The 22,869-nt window shown below is 34.3% G+C and overlaps 1 protein-coding gene across 1 annotated transcript in view; it reads left to right on the top strand.

Annotated features, from left to right (window-relative positions):
• Nucleotides 1-22,026, top strand: part of LOC131437757 (protein pellino) — a 99,877-nt gene extending 77,851 nt beyond the window's left edge. The window contains exons 4-8 of the mRNA XM_058607318.1: nt 3,387-3,578; nt 13,897-14,184; nt 20,441-20,594; nt 20,660-20,837; nt 20,909-22,026. Of these exons, the coding sequence (XP_058463301.1) occupies nt 3,387-3,578; nt 13,897-14,184; nt 20,441-20,594; nt 20,660-20,837; nt 20,909-21,035 (939 nt within the window). The 3' untranslated portion in view covers nt 21,036-22,026. The remainder of the gene's footprint in view (nt 1-3,386; nt 3,579-13,896; nt 14,185-20,440; nt 20,595-20,659; nt 20,838-20,908) is intronic.
• The last annotated feature ends 843 nt before the right edge of the window (nt 22,027-22,869 follow it).

Genomic DNA, 22,869 nt, shown 5'->3' with positions numbered 1-22,869 from the left:
ATTCCACTCCTTTGTAGTGGTTCAAAGCCGGAACAGTTATTTTGTAGCCTTCAGTACATAAACGGATTGTTGCCTGTAGTCCTTTGCTGATCAGTGTGTTGAAATCCGAGCGTAGAGTTGGTGGGAAGCCCTTCAGGTAGAAAGGCGGCATTTTTTCCTTCTTCTGCAGTTCCTCTTCGACATCTACTGGCAGATCAGCATATTGGTTTTTACTCAGCAAACGGTCGTTTACCTGTACATCACTTGGCTTCAGACGCTTAGCATCCTTTGGATCCTTCTCGGATCTATGGCGGTTTTTACCCATAGCTTGGGTAGGTAGACAACTGCGAATAAAAAAATAAAACAAAATCGAAATTACTCGTAGTAGGTTATTCGTCTATCCACATCGAGTGTTAGATGACGAATTCATGATCGATTTTCGACCACGGTTCCCCTTTTATACGCATTCAGTTGAAGATATGTGCCTGACTATCTCAAAATCGTCGTCCTTGCGCGAAAAACCCAAGCGAAAGTAAAAAGTTTTCCGCGTTGTTTTCAAATTTTAAGAAAACTTAATTTTTGAGTTGTTTGTGGTTATCGCACACTGTTCAAAATATTATCCTGAATTCCTGATCATATTTTTGATGAAATGGTGAAAGAATTATGTTGCTACCATTAATACAAGTCGAGATATTCGCGATTAAGTTCTGCCCATTCTTCCATATGGCTAATTTTGAAAAGGCGCCCCATAGTAAAGTAAGTCGTATTCACGACAAAAAAACTGTCTTAGAAGGGTTCAAAGCAAATGTATACATGAAAGTTGATACAGACATGTAGAATTTTTTTAAGAAATCGTTCCGAAATCCCCCCCAGGATCAAGCCAACATTGTACTTTCAAATATGACGTAATAGTTAACAATAAAAGGGAGCATTTAAAAACTTAAAAGGTATTATGATCAAAATGTGGTCCAACAGAATTCACATTATTTCTGTTAAATTCATATAGAACATAGAAAGAAATATTCACTCATGCTTTCTTTTTAGCAGATGCGATTGTTCGGATCTTTAGTTTGACTCTTTGCATCAAGTTTTGTTCTTGCCTCCTTGGTAGCTTTCCTCATCAGAAGAACTGCATTTTGTCCCTGTCAATTCTGCTTAACCCAGGTAACCAATAAGCATATACTAATGCCACATTACGGCAGTATGGGTCGACTTTGGCAAAATTAACTATTCGTAGATAATGCTTATTTATGGCTAGTGTGCATTCTGAACGCTGAATCCGGATTGATTTGCCACAGACGAGCTTTCAGATTGTAGATATAGAGCTATAAGAATTTTTTGAAGTGCTGATAAAAGGCTTTACTGTCATTATTAGTTACCTTGCCATTATTGGTTACCTGGGAAGTTTGCACTTGTTCCAATATATTTCTATTGCGCGTAGCTCTGGCGTCTTGAGAGGAGATTTAATTTCATTGAGCAGGACGCTGTTCGTGGAATAACCTTTCCATGATGTCGGGCGCGTATCCAGAATTTTTTTCGGAGGGTGTTTCAGAACATGTTGATCAATTTTTATGCGAATGGAAATATGTATATATAATTACATGAAAAATTTTTAGTTATAAAGTCGTTTGTTATTAATTTTATTATTGATTTAAATATTTAAAGAGTAAAGTTTTCATAATATAATTTATATACGCATATACGCGTTTGCATGATGTCGGAAAAATAATTCCAGCCGGACTGCTTGGGACGACAGAACGGAGCACTAGGACTGCTTGAGGAAAAGAAACAAAAGCTTGTCCAGACGCTCCGGCACATGCATTTTTTTGGTTGATGATCCCGGTCGTGATTCAAATGTCGTTCATCAAGATATCTCTTTAGCTCAAGGTATTTGAAAATCTCTCTTTCAGTAACAGTTGAATATTTCTTGTATGTGAAGCTTATTTAAATCGGAATGTCTTGATGTAGGTTGCATTATTCTGTACCCCGTAATCGAGCTTCATTAGCTGCTTTTGCGGCAGGTCGACTTGATTTGCTTATCGCACGATTTGGATTTATCACAGTTCTGCTTGTTTTTTAATGCGATGCACGGTTGTAGACGGCACTCCCAGTTTGCTAGCGAAATCTTGGAAGGAGAAGTTGGGGTTCTACTGACAACAGATGGCCACTCTTTTTGACAATTTCGCGACATCCGGTGTTCGACTTCAACGCTTCCAGTTTTGTCACATAAAAAAATGTATGCTACTTTTCGAGCGAGTAGCTTGGATTTTTGCGATGGACGAGCAAAATTTTACACGTTGCTACTTTTGCTTCGATACCAGTAGGCACCATAACTAAGTCAACTTGCAATTGCAACGCGATCAGTTCAATTTAAAGAAAATTTTTTGAGCTTCAAATGCAAACTTTTGGATTTTAAACGCGATATGGGTGGTCGGAAGTCTGTTTTTTCTTTTGGATGATGTGGAATTATGTTTGAAAACTGATGGGTTGTATGAAACTGACAGCTATTCTTGTCTCAGCCTATACCAAATTATTTGAAAACGCTATCTCGCACCTAGACACCGTTTTGGCCTACATACATACATACATACATTGGCACTTCATATGGTAACACATGCAATGTTTAGCTCAACGAAAAAGCTGACTGGAAAATCACCGATAATCTGAAAATAACGAAATACGAAACCATAGCTACATCAATTTTCAAAGACAGTTCTTAATTCGTAGCCCTCTCCGATACAAGGAAATCATTCTGCCGATTGAACTACTGTGGATGTGATGAACAAAAACTAAATTATGTTATTTCCAAAATTATTTATTACACTCGACAAATGTTTTAGTTGATCTGGGAATGTATGATGTATTACACAGAAATTTAGATATCAATCTGTTTCCTGGTTCCGGATGATGGAGGTGCCACTCAATAAACAATCGAGGGCTCGGGGTCTTGCTCCAGGCGGTACCGATTAACGTTATGACATTCGTGAATGGTTTCCGCACCTATGCTAAATGACCTGCTGAGAAATAGCCAACTGTATTCCAAGACAACAATTACCCATTCTAGAGATGTAATAATTGCATGTCACAATGAAATCGACTGCGTGCCGCTAAATTGTTTTGTGTAAACCAGCAGATTGACCTTGTCGACAGTGCGGTTAGTCATTACCTAGCGCGTCGGTTCAACTGCAGTTCCCACAGTAACACATACACATACATACATACATACATACATACATACACGCGGCTACAGAATCGAGACTGACCTAGGCCTGAATCAGCTGTGATCGTGCACGGTTTTAAACCATTTTAATTGTTCTATGACATAATTGACAGCCGAAGCGAGCTAGCTAACTAAAATGATTTGTTTTCATGTTGTCTCTCTCTCTCTCTTTCTCTCTTTTTCACAGGTCGGTCGTTCGTCCGAGTCTCCCATAGATTTTGTCGTGATGGATACGCTGCCGGGGGACAAAAAAGACGCCAAAGTCCTACAAAGTACCATATCGAGATTTGCCTGCCGAATTTTGGTGGATCGAACCGACGGGCACAAGGCAAGAATATATGCAGCAGGATTTGACTCGAGCAGAAATATTTTCTTAGGGGTAAGTGTGCTGTTGATTATAACTCTTGTGCTAGGAGAACGGAATCGAATAGGTTGTACACTTTTTTTCACGTAAATCTATTACCTCACTCATGCGTTTGAAATACTTGTCATCCCATAATCGATAATGCTGTGAGTCGTGTCCATAAAAAGTAATTAATTCGTCATTATGACTTGCCGAGGTATAATTTTTTTTGGCTACAGGGTAAATAACATATTAAAACTTTTGTAAATTCGACGGGCAGTTGAAACCTTTTTACTTTGAAATTGGTTTTTGATGTGACATGCAAGCACTTTCAACCATTATAAATCAGTAGGATGTAAATTGTTTATAGTAAATATGATTTAATATTGACCATGAGCTGCTTGATAAAAAAAAGCTTGTTCTAGGTCGGGAACCTTCTAACTCAGAAATTTCCAAAGTAAAAATTTACGAAATATCAATTTTTTATTAAACAGCCCTTTTACTTCACTTAATAAAATAAAAAAAGTTATCATTTGAAGCTGTCCCTTACCGTAGCCATAAATCCAAAAAATCGCATGTTCTAGACTATATATAAAAAGTCATGTGAAGAAAAGCACATTTCAAGCATGTCGATTCGCTTTCCTACGTTTTGTCAAAAGATATGTTTTTGATTTTGTTATCTATCCTTCGTCTCTATGTACTGTCCATTTGAAAAAAAAATAAATATAAGGGTCACGAATGATGAGAATAGAATAGAAAACCACAAATACTGAAATGATCTGAATTTCAATTGATGTAATAAATATAAAAGACAGCAAAAGAACAGAAATAAAGAAAAAACATCGTTAAACATATAATGTGTACTTAATAACTTATTTAAAAAATACAGTTTAATTTAATATTAATATATATGAGAAGACAATTGAAAATATACCAAAAATTTCCATTATTGTAAAATGTTCTACGAATATTAAGAATACAGAGAAAAATAAAAAAAATAAACAGTATATTTATCTTGAAAATACTAAAGCGAGTAAAAACAAAAATACTATACCTTCTGATCAAAATTGACCCGGACTGAATAGAAAAACATTTTCTTTTAGATTTTAGTACATTTTTTTATTATTGCTTTCAAAATAGGCTCCTTTTTCAGTTCCTTCAGCGAATTACTGTTTGCGTTCACGATCGCGTCATGGCTCGTTCCCCGGAGTGGATATTTCAGTATCAGCAATAGAGGGAAAAATCACAGGGGGCCAAATCTGAGTCGATCCATATGAAATAAGCCAAGATCCTCTGCTATCTCTCTAATGCAAACACGACGATTTTCAAGCACAATTTCTTGTGTGTTTCAATGTTGAGAAGACCAAAAAGACTTACAGAAACTGAAAATTCCCTATAATGCTAACAGCTTTAAAATACTAAAAATGTTGCACTAAAAATATCAAGGAATTCAATAGAATAATGAAAATTAAAATTTCAATCTCAAAATCACATAGTGAATTAAAAACGCGAACAAGAAACATGGCAAGTATTAAGAATATTAGAAATGATAAAAATGAAAATGCTGAAAGAATACAAACAATGATAAAAATCGTGAAATGTCACAATTAAAAATTTAAAACTATCAGGAATAAAATAGCGACGTAAAAAAAAGTTAAAAAAATGACAATAAATTCAAAAATTATTAAATACCAAATGCTAAAAATAGTCATTATTTCAAATGTCCAATAGTATCAAAAAAAGTTCCACAAACTTAAAAAAAAATACAAAATCGAAAATTCGAAAAACTGTAAAATAACATGAATACAAATAAAAATGCTTAAAATAACGAAAATCCTATAAATTCGTATTCTAGAAAACATCGGAAAACAATAAATTCTCAATAATAATACCAAAAATTTAAAAAAAAACACCAAGCAATTAAAAAACCAGAAAATTTCTGAAATTATTGCACCAACCAAAAATAATCTAAAGTGTTGAAAATATTAAATGAAACTAACAAAGGCCAAAAATTGTAGTGAATTTAAAAAGACCGAAAATAACTGAAACTGAATTGATAATTTTCCAAAAGTTCAAAATTTGAAAAGAAACCAAAAATACGAAATTTACAAAACGTGAAGAATTCAAAAGAGTAATAGAAATGAAAATCCCGAAAATTCCAAAATCGTAAAACATAATCACATGAAATGTTACAAAATACCACAAATTTTTAAAATATTGAATATTGGAAAAGGAAATCATAAATACAAAATCTCAAAACGACCAGAATTTAAAAAAAAATAGAAAAATTAATGCAAATAAAAATATACACAATATTACAATCGACGAGAATGAAAATATTGAGCATGGTAAAATTGTCAAAATCACCAAAAACTACCAAGAATCCCAAAAATTTACGTGGACAATAGTTTAGAAAATGACAAATAATTTTAAAATGGCAATAAATTCGAAAATACAAAAATAAAAACCGATATACAAATACTTTTTTTTATATTGTGGAAGTTCTGAAAATATAAAAAAAAAGTTTTGAAACTATTAATAACAAAAAGAAAACCGAAAATTTCTTGAATGCAAAAGTCTCAAAAATACTTTTACTATCATGCCAAAAATGTCAAAACACCTCAAATAACAGAAATTGAAGGGGGACCGGGTATAGTGTGATGGGTGAATCGATGCCTTTCACGAAGCCCACCTGGGTTCGATTCCCAAACCCGCATAAAGAGTCAGAAAGTCAAAACCTCTTTAAACTAAACGAAAAAAAATTTTTTTTTTTGAATGTACAATATTACAAAAGATGCCAAAAATATTAATTTGAAAAGCGTCAAGAATTCAAAAGAAAATAGAAATCACCAAATTGTTGAAAATAATAGCATGAAATAGCATGTTGAAACTAACAACAGTAAAAAAATCAATCATACCAATATTAGAAAGGAAAATCAATTAAAAACAATGAATAGTCGAAACTATTGTATGACTAGAATTAAAAAATATCACAAATACTCAGAAGCAATAGAAATACCAGAATATTTCCGAAACTACTACACCGACCAATGAGAACCTGAAATACCGAAAATACTAAGCAGAACGATAATTTGGAAAAAACGCCAAAAATAAAAGTCATTTTCAAAACATAACAAAAAAATCAATTATATCAATATTAAAAAAAATAACAATTATAGAATTCCAAAAGACTAAAAATTGACCAAAAATGTCACAAATATAAGTGATGCCGAAATACTAAATTAAAAAAAAAATATATACGTAGCTGATGCATTTTTTTGTATTTTAAGTAAATTCTAAAATGTTAAGACTAACAGCAAAAAAAGACAATTATATCAATAATATATCAATATATCAATCAAGAAATTTTGTCAAAAATACTTAATATAAAAAATATTAAGAATGTTAAAGAATATAAAAGACAATTTGAAATCGAAAATCACAAATATGACGAAAATGATAATAACAAAAAATTAAATTCAACTAGATTCAATTATTATTATTATTTAAATTATAAAATAGATTTATAGTTTAGAAAAGCAAATCTTTCAAAAATAACAGTTAATTCAAAAATGACAATAAAAACAAAATTATTGTTATTGTTATTGAATTATTTTCTTGTATTTCAAGTAAGTTTGAAAATTTTGTTTTTATTGCCATCATTGAATTCCTTGTCATTTTTGAAAGAGTATATTTCGTTGTTTACCGGTTGCGGATTTGGAAAATTTTCAATTTTTACCATCGACAAAAATGGAAATTGAAAACATTGGATTTCGAATTAAAACAAAAATGTTCAAAATATCAAAATCTGAATAATAACAAATATCAATTTTTTTAATTACAGCGAATTCATATTTGCAACATGAACAAAATTTAAAAAAAACTACAAGGGTCAGCCCCTTGTGGTTGTTCGAGCCAATGATGTGAAACAAGGCAACCAAAATTTCTAATGATCTACAATCAAACAGTTCAATCAATCGTCACACTTTTGAATCCTTAGAGCTTGAACTTGATTAGGAACCAACACCGAACTTTGTTTTATAACCGACGAAATTACACCAATAGCCCAAATGTGTGCAATTATATCTTTGTTCATACTTGCGATACGATTTTGATATTGAAGCTGCTTTCCGCCAAGCTTGTGTTCAAGTTTTGTATGCAAGCAGTTTTTTTTTATAGCGTTAAGTTTCTCTACCATTCTGCGATTTCGGTTGAAGCGATAAACTTATTCTCATTATCAATCGAGTTCACCTTATATAAATTAGAAGCCTCTAGCATGCTACGCGTAGGACTGAAACGTTAACTATAATTTCGCTTCTATTCATAAATTCGCGTGCTTCCAACAGTTTCGCTTTTGCATCGATTGACCAATCAGAGCGATGCTTTCACTTTGATATATCGCTTACTGCTTTGAAACCGTCGTCTATGGCAGGGAAATCCGATATGCCGGAGATTTTTAGCAGATAAAAAACGACACTGCTCGCTACTAATCAATATTTCAATCATTTATAATTAAAAATACGTGGCTTGATACATTCAAATCGAATCTTAGAAATATTTCCAATCAAATGATGACATAATATTAATAATTGATACAAAATATACTGAGCTGTAAGTGTTTAAAATCTGACCACATTTCTACGTGTATTTTTCCTTGAGTTTCTAATTTGCACCCCTATATAGAAAATAAAGATGTGTTCCACATCAAAAAAAGTCAGAAAGTCAAAACCTCTTTAAACTAAACGAAAAAAAAATTTTTTTTTTGAATGTAGAATATTACAAAAGATGCCAAAAATATTAATTTGAAAAGCGTCAAGAATTCAAAAGAAAATAGAAATCACCAAATTGTTGAAAATAATAGCATGAAATAGCATGTTGAAACTAACAACAGTAAAAAAATCAATCATACCAATATTAGAAAGGAAAATCAATTAAAAACAATGAATAGTCGAAACTATTGTATGACTAGAATTAAAAAATATCACAAATACTCAGAAGCAATAGAAATACCAGAATATTTCCGAAACTACTACACCGACCAATGAGAACCTGAAATACCGAAAATACTAAGCAGAACGATAATTTGGAAAAAACGCCAAAAATAAAAGTCATTTTCAAAACATAACAAAAAAATCAATTATATCAATATTTAAAAAAATAACAATTATAGAATTCCAAAAGACTAAAAATTGACCAAAAATGTCACAAATATAAGTGATGCCGAAATACTAAATTTAAAAAAAAATATATACGTAGCTGATGCATTTTTTTGTATTTTAAGTAAATTCTAAAATGTTAAGACTAACAGCAAAAAAAGACAATTATATCAATAATATATCAATATATCAATCAAGAAATTTTGTCAAAAATACTTAATATAAAAAATATTAAGAATGTTAAAGAATATAAAAGACAATTTGAAATCGAAAATCACAAATATGACGAAAATGATAATAAAAAAAAATTAAATTCAACTAGATTCAATTATTATTATTATTTAAATTATAAAATAGATTTATAGTTTAGAAAAGCAAATCTTTCAAAAATAACAGTTAATTCAAAAATGACAATAAAAACAAAATTATTGTTATTGTTATTGAATTATTTTCTTGTATTTCAAGTAAGTTTGAAAATTTTGTTTTTATTGCCATCATTGAATTCCTTGTCATTTTTGAAAGAGTATATTTCGTTGTTTACCGGTTGCGGATTTGGAAAATTTTCAAATTTTACCATCGACAAAAATGGAACTTGAAAACATTGGATTTCGAATTAAAACAAAAATGTTCAAAATATCAAAATCTGAATAATAACAAATATCAATTTTTTTAATTACAGCGAATTCATATTTGCAACATGAACAAAATTTAAAAAAAACTACAAGGGTCAGCCCCTTGTGGTTGTTCGAGCCAATGATGTGAAACAAGGCAACCAAAATTTCTAATGATCTACAATCAAACAGTTCAATCAATCGTCACACTTTTGAATCCTTAGAGCTTGAACTTGATTAGGAACCAACACCGAACTTTGTTTTATAACCGACGAAATTACACCAATAGCCCAAATGTGTGCAATTATATCTTTGTTCATACTTGCGATACGATTTTGATATTGAAGCTGCTTTCCGCCAAGCTTGTGTTCAAGTTTTGTATGCAAGCAGTTTTTTTTTATAGCGTTAAGTTTCTCTACCATTCTGCGATTTCGGTTGAAGCGATAAACTTATTCTCATTATCAATCGAGTTCACCTTATATAAATTAGAAGCCTCTAGCATGCTACGCGTAGGACTGAAACGTTAACTATAATTTCGCTTCTATTCATAAATTCGCGTGCTTCCAACAGTTTCGCTTTTGCATCGATTGACCAATCAGAGCGATGCTTTCACTTTGATATATCGCTTACTGCTTTGAAACCGTCGTCTATGGCAGGGAAATCCGATATGCCGGAGATTTTTAGCAGATAAAAAACGACACTGCTCGCTACTAATCAATATTTCAATCATTTATAATTAAAAATACGTGGCTTGATACATTCAAATCGAATCTTAGAAATATTTCCAATCAAATGATGACATAATATTAATAATTGATACAAAATATACTGAGCTGTAAGTGTTTAAAATCTGACCACATTTCTACGTGTATTTTTCCTTGAGTTTCTAATTTGCACCCCTATATAGAAAATAAAGATGTGTTCCACATCAAAAAATTTTTTCATAAAGTAGCAAAAGATACATGTAACCAAAAATTCTGCAAATACAAAAAATCCAGAAACATAAAATACAAAAAGTCAGTAATGTCAAAAAATACGAACAAAAAGAATGAGAGTTTTAAAGTAAAACAAAAAAAAAAAGATAATAAATAGTATCAAAAATAACAAAAAACTGTAAGTTTACCAAATATTCCATAAGTATCAAAAACACTAATTTCACAATATACTAGGTTGATAATATTCTAAATTAATCAGAAAAAATTATTTAAAATAGTAAATTTTTCCAGTTTTTTTCTAGAAACAAAAATTCGAAAATGACATACCGAATACTAGAAATATGATAAAATGTGACAAACAAACAAAAAATAGTAAACAATTCCACTGCAAAAAATCAGAAGTTCCAAAAATAGTGCCAGACAAAATTTTCCAATTTTACCACGATTAAAAAAAAACAAATTTCATTCAGGGGTCAGCCTAATTTTGTGCTAAGGGCACATAATTGTTCCTAGTTTTGTTTACGTTTTGACTTCGATTCAAAACGTGTTCTGCAAATGCAAAATAACTACTAGGTGGCATATCAGTTCAACATAAATTGTTAAGCACTGACGAGTCGAAGACGACACCTAAACAAAATTAAAAACATGAAAGAATTATTTACATCATCCTGAAATTATTAAAAAATCAGAGTTACTATTAAAAGCAAAAAAAAAAATCCGAAAATTACAATATAATTTTTCAACAGTTCTCAACGTAAATGTGCCAAAATCAAAGAATATTAAAAGATGTCAAAAATACCTAAAACTACCAAAAAGATGCTATGAAAACATGCGAAAAAATACCAAAATTATCAACAGTTTAAAAAATTCTAAAAATGTGCTGTAGTACCAGAAATTCTCATATGCTATTTAACAAAAATTGAAGTCTGATTGAAGAATCTGCTCAAGGATTTTGGAAGATTTTACAACATTCCAGAAATTTTAGTAACTGTAGAAAAAGTTAATAATATCATAAGCCAACTGAAACACGTTTCTCAGTTCATAGTCTGCAACTTTCGAAATTTTATGCTAGGTTTTCTCTGAACACTTCAAAATATAGTCGATTTTTTTTATCAGGAATCTTATTCGATGTCGAAATCTGGTTTTCCGGGTTTAGCTATTCTGGATTGACATGTTCAGGCTACAGAGAGACATACGTTATGCACTAACTTGCACATGTCTTGAAATGTAATCAAAGATGTAATTATTCCACTCCGATAAAGCAATGCGTATATCCCACACACCTTCAAATACTTTTTTACCCCTAATTTGTCTCATAAAAGTTTATATTTTCAAATTTCTGATTGGGAAATTTCTCTAGTGTACTCTGTTGAATTTGTTTCCGTCGATACGTAAGTGAATACCGTGGTGGCTAAGTACAGCGAAGCATGCTTAGTTTCGTCCAATCAATTGGACTTTCTCTTTTTTTTTATAATAAAATTTTTATTTTGGTCATTTGCTTTTGCTTAACGTGGCCGATTGTCTTGTTGTTATAGGAAAAGAAGGAACACCGTATTAAGGTGGCGGCATACTCCCCTAGAGTTAGTAAAGGAATGTGAGGAGGTTGGGATTTACAAAATATTGATTTAGAATTACAATACATTATTCGTTTGTGGCACAAATTTTTTAGAGTTTTCTGGATCTTCACGTTCTTCAGATTGTAACGAGAGAGATTATCCTTGGCTGGGATGCTTTGTTGGTGTGCTCTGACGTTGTGGACTTTCTCTTCATGTGTTTTCATATGCAGGGTAGTAAAACAATTACCCCGGTTAGGAGTTAGCTACGGGTTCGAGTCCCGTCTTTGCGGTAACATTTTCGCGGTTTTCATTACATCATTGTGTTCATATGTCAGTTTTCCAATCTGTTTCCCCGTTAGATACTGATCATATTGAAACTAGCTCAAGACGGCTCTACGTCTTAACAATGACTAAAACAAATCGTTCTAGTGCACTGTTAATACTAGGTGTCACGTCACATTCATCGCTCGCTATATTTATTAAATGATACGGTAGGTCACAAAGCTAGACGAAAATTTATTTCTAAGAATTTTATGCTTGGTTTCAAAACTCTTGAAAGATAATGGAAATTTTGGGCTGTAGCATAATTTGAATGGATATTAGAATGTAAAATCATTAGAATCATAAAATTTACGCAAACACTGTAAAATACTGCAGACATCATTTGGGGGTTGGTTATCCAGTGGCGTCTCGTCGCGAAATTTACGGGTTGTGCACTGATTACAACAGATGTAACAGTTCGCTGTAAATGGGGATGGAAATTTGACCGGTTGTGCAGTGCACAAGGTGCACATAAGGACGAGGCGCCACTGGGGTTAGCCTAAGTTTGTGCTTAGGGTACATAACCGTTTTTTTCCTTTTTTTTTTTCACGTTCCGTCTTAGACCTGTCAGTGCAGAGCAGTTCAAATTGAACTGCTCAGTGCAAACTTAAAAAGTTCAACTCGAAATGCTAAGCAGACGTAAAGTTAATGCTATTTGCAAAACGCTTTTTTATTTGGCACCGAAGTGCCGAACGAAAACGTACTGGCCGATTCAAGTATGGTCATTTAGGGGTTATCCTGTTGAACTGTTTGAGTTGGCACTAAGCAGTTCACATTGAACTGCACTGCACTGACGAGCTTAAGACGAATCGTAAAGATAAGACTGCAGACATGTTTTGAAGACTTCGGAAATTTTTTTATTTTGATAATTCTTTGTCTAAACATTGACAATAGCCAAATGGAGCTCAGAAAAGACTGATATAAAATAAACAAATGTTCTTATTGAATTCCCACGTACTATTGATATACTTTGGAAGCATAAATCGATAGTAAGCTCATATGTTTTATTCTTCTAGAGTAAATCTCATATTTTTTCTTATTTTCATCTTTGACATAACCAACCAACCAACCAACCAGCAATTAGGGAAAGCTGTGATCGAGTGTTGCGGTGACATTATCGTTCATTTTCACGATCACTCGTTACGCCACTAGCCTTCTGCAATAAAATAACAATCCTCGTGGAAGGCCGTCCGATCCATACCAGTTTTTCAGCAACATCCCCGACAGTTGATTGGTGCGGGGCAACTTGAAGCGGAATGACAGTTCTCGCATCGGAAAACGCCACAACCTGAACGGACGGTGATCAACCTGGCAGCTGTTTTCTTTCCTTATTGCTGCTGGTAGAGTTCGCGAAACGTAAGCACCGGTCTGATCTAATCCGTGATCCGGTTCGGCTCGACCGAACGCGGGCGGGTGCAGTCGCTGTGCACAATTAATACAACGAACTGTAAACTTCGTTTTCACTTGAATGCCATTTTCGCGTGTGTTTTTTGTTTCGCCAACCAACCAACATCAGCAGATGGTTATGGTTGTTGTTGTTGTTGTTGCCGTTGTTTGGTGCGACATGAGTAACTGTTGGCTTTTTAAGAAATGCAGTGACATAAGAAATAATTCCGATTACGACGACGCCGGGTGATGGTTCGCACAACTGCCGCCGATCCGCATCGGGAGGGAAACTTTCGCTTTCGGATAGCATCCGGCCGAGGATCGATTAATTTATAGGAACGCTTAATTTGCGTCATTCGCCAAACTAATAATCGTTCTTTCTTTTTTAGGAAAAGGCCACCAAATGGCAGGACAATGTGGAAATCGATGGACTCACAACGAACGGGGTCCTCATTATGCACCCGAAGGGTCAGTTCTGCGGTGGAACAGCGGAGTGTGGTTTGTGGCGCGAGACATCCGTCGGTGGAGATGTGTTTAGTCTACGGGAATGCCGATCGGCTCAGCAGAAAGGCCAGCCAGTTTACGAGGAGACAAATGCCCTACAGGACGGAACACTGATCGATCTCTGCGGTGCAACACTGCTGTGGCGATCAGCCGAAGGGTTGCGACATTCACCGGTAGGTGTTACAAGTAGAACAATTCCAGAAACTAATAGCAGAAAAATTAGGATCGACTGGCTTCGTTTTGGATGAAACTTTGCACACATCTTCGGTATTACTAAAAACGTTGAATGGAGAAACCAATTTGACTCAAAACTGAAGAGTGTATTTTTACATGAAAATTTCTTCAAATGGTTGAAACCCGTAAACAGTTATTGGTAGAAAAAGGTGGGTGAATAATGTCACAGACGTATCTGGAGGACGTGAACACGAATCAAAAAAGGATAATCGTTCGTGTTAGTTGAATGTGTGAATTTCGCAACTTTTACTGCTCCGTTACCAGAACTGTAACGGTGCCTTTATAATAAAGATTAATTTATTGGCGCCAAATATTTTCTACCACACAATTAAATAGCGCGAAACAAATGAGAGTAAGAAACAGTAGCAACATACATAATTTTGATGTCGATTATTTCATTACGGATTTGCATATTTCAGTGAAAGAAACTATCAAAGTGCAGTACGGGATTCATTTCTGGCGTTCAGAAGAGCCAAATTGTGGAATTCTCTACGATATTAAACACTGTTCGGAACAGTTTCATTTAACGCGATGATGATTTTTATCTTCGATTTGCAAAAAAGCAATCTTTATAGTTTTTTTTATATAACATTTGGAGTCATTAGAAGGGCTGATTTTTCATAATGTTCCCCATCGTTGTCCACCTTTCGTTGTATTTTGCTCCAATGCAAACGACCAGCAACAGGATGACGCAATCGTTCTTCTTTGAAGGGAAACTGGCTCTGCGAATGTCCCGCAATTGATTCAATACTGAACTGAATTCGTGATACTGGAACTGGAAAAAAATATCAAGTAACAAACCTTATGTTGATACATGTTATGTTAGATACAACAAGAGATATTCACGCTCAAAAACTTATCACTCTTGCATAGGGTAAACTTTGAAACGGCGCCCCATAGTAAAATAAGTCACGACAAAAAGGTTTCGATAGAGGAGCGGTAGGAATTCTAAAATATCTAAACACTTAAAAATAAGTCAAACACTTTTTCAAGAATTTTAAAATTGACCATAAACCATAATTATTAATAGTTTTAAATAGTTATTGAAATCATCACATTGTGGTTTGCTTCAGCCCATGTCTTTTGAAAATTTACGTAGTTACAGTTACAGTGACGAATTTCGCGCTAAATCGTAAACAGCCATTTTTTTGTGTCACAGTCTTTATGCACAGCAAGTTTCATTAAAGTCTGAGAGAGTGCTGCCAAAATTTGTTCGAGTTATCACGAAATTCATCTGGTCCTTCTTACCGCCCGCCTGTGGGCGCTAGCCTCTTTTTAGTGGGCAGTAAACTACAAGTTATCAACAGGTGGGCAATAAGTTTCAAAAAGTGTATTAAAAAAATCTATCTTAGAAAGGTTCAAAGCAAATGTAGTCATGACAAGTTGGTATAAACATGTGGAAAAATTTTCTATAAATCATTGCAAAATCCTGCCCGGGATCAAGCCAAAATATTAGTTGCAAATATGGTGTGAATAGTGAATTATTAGAATTTAAAAACTTGAAAGGGTGTTATGACCAAAAATTGATCAAACAAGAATGAGTGGAAATAGTTTAAACTTTCTATTAAAATTCGAATCATGTCTGTACTTTCAGTTTAATTTCATACAGAGTATAGAAAAAAAATTCACACAACAAATTCTTTCTAGCAAATGCGAATATCCGGGCCCTACGTTTGAATACTTCCAACAAGGTTAGTCTCCTTGGTAATTTTCCTGATTAGAAAAACTGTATCTGGTCTGTTTGCCTTAAAATGCAACTCGCTGACAACAACTTGTCGCTTTTTCATAAGTTTACGCTTGACAATGCCGCAATATTTTTTCTATAGGGTGATGCTGCGGTGTCCTGGGACGAACTTTGAATAGGACGTTGTTCGTGGAATACCATTCCATAATGGCGAGATGATAAATCCGACCAGAACAGAGCGGAGCAGTTGTACTGCTTGAGGAAGGAAGCAAAAGTTTGTTCTGGCACTCCGATATATAAATGTGTTGGTTGATGATTCCGGTTGTGATTAAAATGTCGCTCTTCAAGCCATTGAAGTTTAGCTCAAATTATTTGAGAATCTTGCTTCCAGTAGCCGTTGAATAATCCTGTCCTGTCTCATGTAGGTTTCATAATCCTATACCCTGTAATCAACCTTCATCAGCAGCTTCCGTGATCGACTTTTATCGTACGATTTTGAGTTATCGCGTTCTTATAAGTCGACAGTCCTGCTAGTATTCCCAGCTTGCTTGTGAAATTTTGAATGGAGAAGTTGTGGTTCCGCCTGAAACAGATGGTCACTCTTCTAGAAAATTTAGCGGCATCCGGCGTTCGTTTTCAACCCCTTCCAATTCAGTCTTCCTGGCGGTCTAGAAACGCTCTCCGAATACTGTTCTTACATTAGTAATGGGTAGTTTGCCTGCATTTATCAATTTTGGCTACTTTCCGCGAGAGTAGTTCGGATTTTCGCGATGGACTAGCAAATGTTTTGACACGTTCCTTGCTTCGTTGCCTTTTTCACAACCGAGTAGCAAATATGAAAATCAAACACTAAGCATGATGTTTGATGAGGTTGAAAGCGACATAAGTATACTCTACCGACGTATGTTAGCTTTCAAATGAAACACGATCAATTTGATTAAGACAAAAACTTTTAAGCTTAAACGCAATATGGCATGTCGGAAGTTTACACAATCTCAGAATTTCGCTCAACGATATGTAAAGATGAAGATCTTCAGGAATACTTTGCTCATGTTGGATTCTCTCTGAAGGACTTTATTACAAGATTTTACGATATCCTTGTTCGTTAATAGTGAGATGATTAGCATATCTGAATACCTGACAGTTAGATGTTCTTTTGGATGATGTGGAATTAGTTGTGAAAACCAATGTGGATTGTATGATACTGTCAGGACCTAGGAAAAATACACAGTTTTGAACGACATATGCCTAAGCTATACTTTGCATGGTAACACATCAAATATTGAGCTTTAATGCATTATCCAACTGCAAACATACTGAAATAATAACAGATAAAATAAAAGTAACGAAATATGAAGCCTAGCGACATAAATTTTCAAAGACTGTTTCCAATTCTCCGATCCGGGGAAATCGTTCTGTCAATTGAACTACTCTTGATGTGATGAAACACAACTGAGAAGACTTCCCGGTAGTAAAGAAAGGTTCAAATATTAGTCTCAAGTCGGTGAAACAGGCGCCAAAATGCACAGTTAATAAAACCTCCAACCACCGAGTGGATTTAGAGATTTTACAAAAGTGACACCATTCTGCATTATCGGAAGAATGCAGAACGATTCACAGTATGCATAAGCAGAAGTAAATGCGGCCCTCCATAAGGGATACCAAACAATCTGCTGAAACCCATTAAGGTCAATACAGAAAGGATTCATTCACTTCAGGAAGAACGATGAACTCCTCTGACTATAGCTCCTTACCACAACGAGAGGACGGTGAGAAACGATAGGATATCCTTTAATTTTAGCTCCGCATATACAGTATGGAGAACAAAAATCTAGTAAAAATGGTAAAGTTTGCAAGCTGCGCCAGTTTGGATGCAGTGCAATGGCATGTTTGGATGCAGTCCAAGAACGAATCTTGTGCTTTATCCAACTAGTTGAAACTGGTAAAGCTGGTTCAGGACCAACGAATTCATTCCTTGCACCAGGTCTAGCCAACTTATCATCCGATTCTGAGTGCTTTTACAGCTGCCTGACTGTCGGAACAAAAATCAATTCGTTTACCACAGAATATCTGCTGAAGTGCCGATTGTATTCCACACAGAATCGCGTAGCTTTCTGCTTGGAACACAGTACTGTATCTACCAAGTGAATGAGACTGCTCTAGCCTCATTTCACGACAGTAGACACCAGCACGATCTTCCAACAGAGAACCGTCCGTATAACAAACTATTGTCGTTTTCGCTGGTTTTGTTCTAATTTTATGTTACTGCGGGGTTCATAGGCAGTGTTGCTAAGTATAAGGGAAATAAAAGACGCGTTGAATAAAATATATACTTTTAATTCGTTATATTTCCTTTTCAAAGTCAAATAATAATTTTTAGTAGTTTTATTATAGCTTCGGATTTGCTTTTACATTCTTACTGCTTACACCTTATTTTTAAAATTCCAGATTTAAATCATTTTCATTGCTAGAGTTAGGTTTGTAATTGAATGGATTGAGAATGCGCAGTCTGGAGAAAAAAAAGCGAAACATAGTATGCAGCTTTTGTGTATAATAAGAATCCTGTGTGACGTTGACTGAAACAAAAGATTAAGTTTACGATTTTCAACGCAAAGATTACATTAGTTTGAGTGTCAAGATTTACATTTACTTAATTGTCTAGGCGGAGTTCTAAAAATCAACCATTATCTATCGATTATCTGCCTTAGCACGGAATTAATTGACACATTTTTTTTTCATTTTATAATATAATTTTAAAGGCACACTGTGCTTAAGCTCTACGATACCGGGGCATTTTCGAATTTTAAATGACATACTTTACTTAAAACTAGTATAGTTTCAATAACGTCATTGAAACCGACACGTAACCCAGCAGTTGGAAGTTTTTCAGCATGGCTAAGGTGACTAAAAAACCAACAATGAAGGATGAATAAGAAGTTAGTTGTCAGGTCTTGTCTTATCTTCAACCGAAATCGCCAACTGGTAGAACCATAAAACTACCTCGAATCGCTACGTTACACAATCGCTTGAGGAACTTACGGTGAAATGTAGCGGAATTCGCGCTTCGCGTTTTTGATCAATTATTCAAAAACTAGATCTGGTTACGGGGATGGTTTTAGAACTGAAAAAGTGTTCGTTTCAAAATTGCAGAAAGAATCTGAAAATGCCACTCAAAATTATACAACTTTTGCCAAACTAACCGAAATTTAAAGAAGTTTACATAAATTTTTCATTTTTTTTCTATATTGCTTGCGCGCTGCTGCTACGAAGTATTGTGGTGGTGTGAGAAATGCTCGGTGGGTTCGGTGGCATTATATCGTGAGCAAATATTATATATCAAACAATAACACGAATTTATGCAACATTGGGTTTTATGTTGCAATAACAACAAGTTCTAAAGCATCATTATAGAAAATGCAGCGTGTTTTTGAACATCAAACATGTTTTAACATGTTAACTGGTAACTGCAGATGCGATTTGGACATTGCCAAACAATAAAAAATAGGAGCGGGTAAAAAATAATTATCATTTTTATTCTTTATCATTTTTATCATTTTTCTTCATTATCATTTTTATCATTTTTTCTTCTTTATCATTTTTCGAAAAAAAAACGATGTATAAGACACTTACAGGGCTCATCAGAAACCAGTAGTTTTTGACGAAAAAACAGTCAAAACTTTTGTGCGCAATAATTAGCTCGACAAATCTTTGGAAGACAGTTTCCTCGTAAAACTATTCACAAAAGAAGTTAGAGCAAAAAAAGTGATTTTTTGAGAGCCACCCTACTTTTACTCCGAAAAATTGATGTAACTCGATCAAATGAAGAGATAAAAGAATGGCTTCTTCAGAAAAGTTGCTCAAAACAAAATTTCCTACAACTCTACTGTGAAGTGCAATAATTTTTAAATTCAATTAAGAAAAATAGAATTCAGATTTGAATCCAATTTTACATCAAAAGATGCGCCAGTTGAATACACATAACTTTTGTGAAGACACCAACTACAAAAAAAATTTGATAGCGAAAATATTTTTGTCAAGCTAATTACCCGTTTCGGACCACTGTGCATTGTTAGCATGTTAGTCAATACTCATGTCAGCCCATTATAAATGCGCATGGTTCTAGTGTAATACTAATCAATAACAATAAAGATTGAGTTAGGATATATTCAAAATGTGAAATGTTCAAAAATCTACTACGAAACAATAAGAGTCTCTTTTACAAACCATAAAAACGTGTGGTAAGCCCACTGCGCTCTAACGCTGAAAATATATTTGATCTCTTCATCCGTGCAAAAAACAAAAACAAAAAATAGTTTGTCACATTGAGACGTGTGCAAAGTTTCATTTTAATCGGAGTATGCGAAATTGTTCAGTAGCTTTTACTGTCGTTCCAGGAAATTCCATGGAATATGGGACATTTATGCGTAGTCCCAGTCCCATGGCAGAGCAATGCTCAACGCAAGACCCGAACAATGAATCATTTTGTTTTGTTTGTTTTTTTTTACTTTCAGACGAAGAAAGATCTTGAAAAGCTAGTGGACGAAATCAACGCTGGACGTCCGCAGTGTCCGGTCGGCCTCAATACTTTAGTAATTCCTAGAAAAGTGTCATTAGGTGAACACGTGAATCAGCCTTATGTGTATTTAAATTGTGGCCATGTACAAGGTTTGTTGTGAAACAGGAGATTCTTTCGCAAGGCAAATCATTTTATTTTGTCATATTATTTCCAGGACAACACGGTTGGGGACAGGACAAGGCATCGAACGCTCGCCGATGTCCGATGTGCTTGGAACTGGGTCCGGTAGTGACGCTCTGTATGGGTGTGGAAAATGCATTTTACGTCGATTCTGGACCACCAACCTACTGTTTCAATCCGTGCGGTCACATGGCAACGGAGAAAACCGTCAAGTAAGAAATAGAATCTTTTTTTGGTTCGTGACTTTACGTGTCTTACGCTACTCTCTTTCCGCTCTTTCCAGATATTGGGCTAATGTGGACATACCTCACGGCACCAACGGTTTCCAGGCGGTGTGTCCATTCTGCGCCACACCACTGCAAGGATCTCCGGGCTACATCAAACTTATTTTCCAAGACAACCTAGACTAACCAGTGTCTGTCCCTCGTATCGACAGTTTCCCACTCCCCAAATCCTCCCTTCTATCCCGCAGAACAGCAGTCCTTTTCTTCTAAAAATCGAAAGATACGCAAAAAAAAAATCAACTGATTCGCATATAGTTTGTAGCATGTAATTGTTAGTATATTTTTTAATCTAATTATTTTTAAATTAATTATCACAAAGCAAGCAACAAAAAAAAAACGAAAAAAAAAATATTTTATAGCTATGCCTCTGTTGAAAACAACAAAACCACGATTGTAAAAGGAACGGAATTTGTGCCGGTGTTGTGTTTTGTGTGAATGCGGCATACAACAAAAAATGCAGAAAGGAATAAGAAGGATTACGTTAACGATTTGTCGAAATGAAAAATGCGCCGTGGCATGACGAGGAGGCCTCAACAGTAGCCAAGTTCGTTGTTCAGAAAATGTTCTAGATGCAAAAAAAAAAAACAAAACAAAAAAAAAAACAAAACCAAAAAAATTAAATACAACCGCTGAAAATCAAGAGCAAAAGACATTCACAGAAACTTTTTTCCTGTCTTTAGTCTCGAAACAATACTGCAAAAATCAAGTGTTTCTTTTCCTTATAAGTACAGTGAAAGCATCAATGCCTCTGGCGGCAAACGTTGACCGTTTGTCGATTGACCGAATTGATTAGGAGTCGTCACACCATAACTCGGATTGTAGGTAAAAATCAGCTTAGTTCTGTTTGTGGATGAGAAATTGCATTTTACGTACCTTAGTGATGTTGACTGATAAGTTTTTTTTGCTATATCAAAATTTTTGGCATAAGTTTTGTTTAGATGATTTTTTTTCTGTTTGATTTCATGTGTTACGATAACGAGAAAGGAGTAGTGATTGAAGCATAGGATAAAAGTTTACATTTAAGTCGTATATTATTTAAATTTATATTGTGTAAAAAGTATATTAAGTATATGAAGTCTTAGCAAAAAGCGTGTGTGTGATGTAAGAAAAACAAAAATGTGGTTTTATTTTGCTAGTCATATCCGAACACCCGTTTGGCAGTAATTGTTCTGACGGACGTGAATTTTTTCACATTTTGATCATGTGTGATAAACTGATGAATTGCCGCTTTTGTTCGTACGAAACTGGGAAAAGTAACTTTTGAAAGAACCTGTTGTACAATAAGCCCTAATCACAAGTTGAAACCGGATTTTTCGGTGCACATCCTATTAGGTTGAGGTTTGAAAATGCAGAGGCAGTGCAATCTGATTTCACGTTAAGCTGGTTAGAATACTAGTTATCCATGACACAAACCAGCTCGCTATGCCACAGTTGTTTTTTCGGTTCAGCATTTCTTACACGTTAACTGCAGTCCGTAATGTATTTAGGTAAATTGTAGAAATTTCATTTGAAAAGATTTGCACAGATGGTGTTTTCTTGTAATAGTACTATTTATTGAAATATGTATTAAACTCAAATTGTTAAAATATAAGTTGGATGTTCAGTGGTGATTTTCCTGCTCTATTATATATCTGATTTGGTTATTACCATTAGGACATTATTTTCTTCTGAAAAATTGTAAACCTTTTTGAAATGTGTAATGGCGAAACAGGTATACATATACTAACTTACTAGCTAATACAGAGTGCGAATCGATTCAGTTGAAGATTGCATCGATTTTTGTCGGAATTCGGTTATAATATTCTATGACATTACATCTAATGGTTCTAAATTTGTTAGTCGGTGTAACTCAATTGTACTAAACCAGAGAGGACGCTTCAAAATAATTTTCAGAATTTCATTCTGAATCCTTCGTACCGATTTCTTCCTGAAAAACAACTTGACCTAATTGGTACTGTAT

The sequence above is a fragment of the Malaya genurostris genome, chromosome 1 (assembly GCF_030247185.1).
Source record: "Malaya genurostris strain Urasoe2022 chromosome 1, Malgen_1.1, whole genome shotgun sequence".
NCBI lineage: Eukaryota > Metazoa > Arthropoda > Insecta > Diptera > Culicidae > Malaya > Malaya genurostris.
The sequence above is the reverse complement of the archived record's forward strand: the minus strand, read 5'-3'. Positions and strand labels throughout refer to the sequence as shown.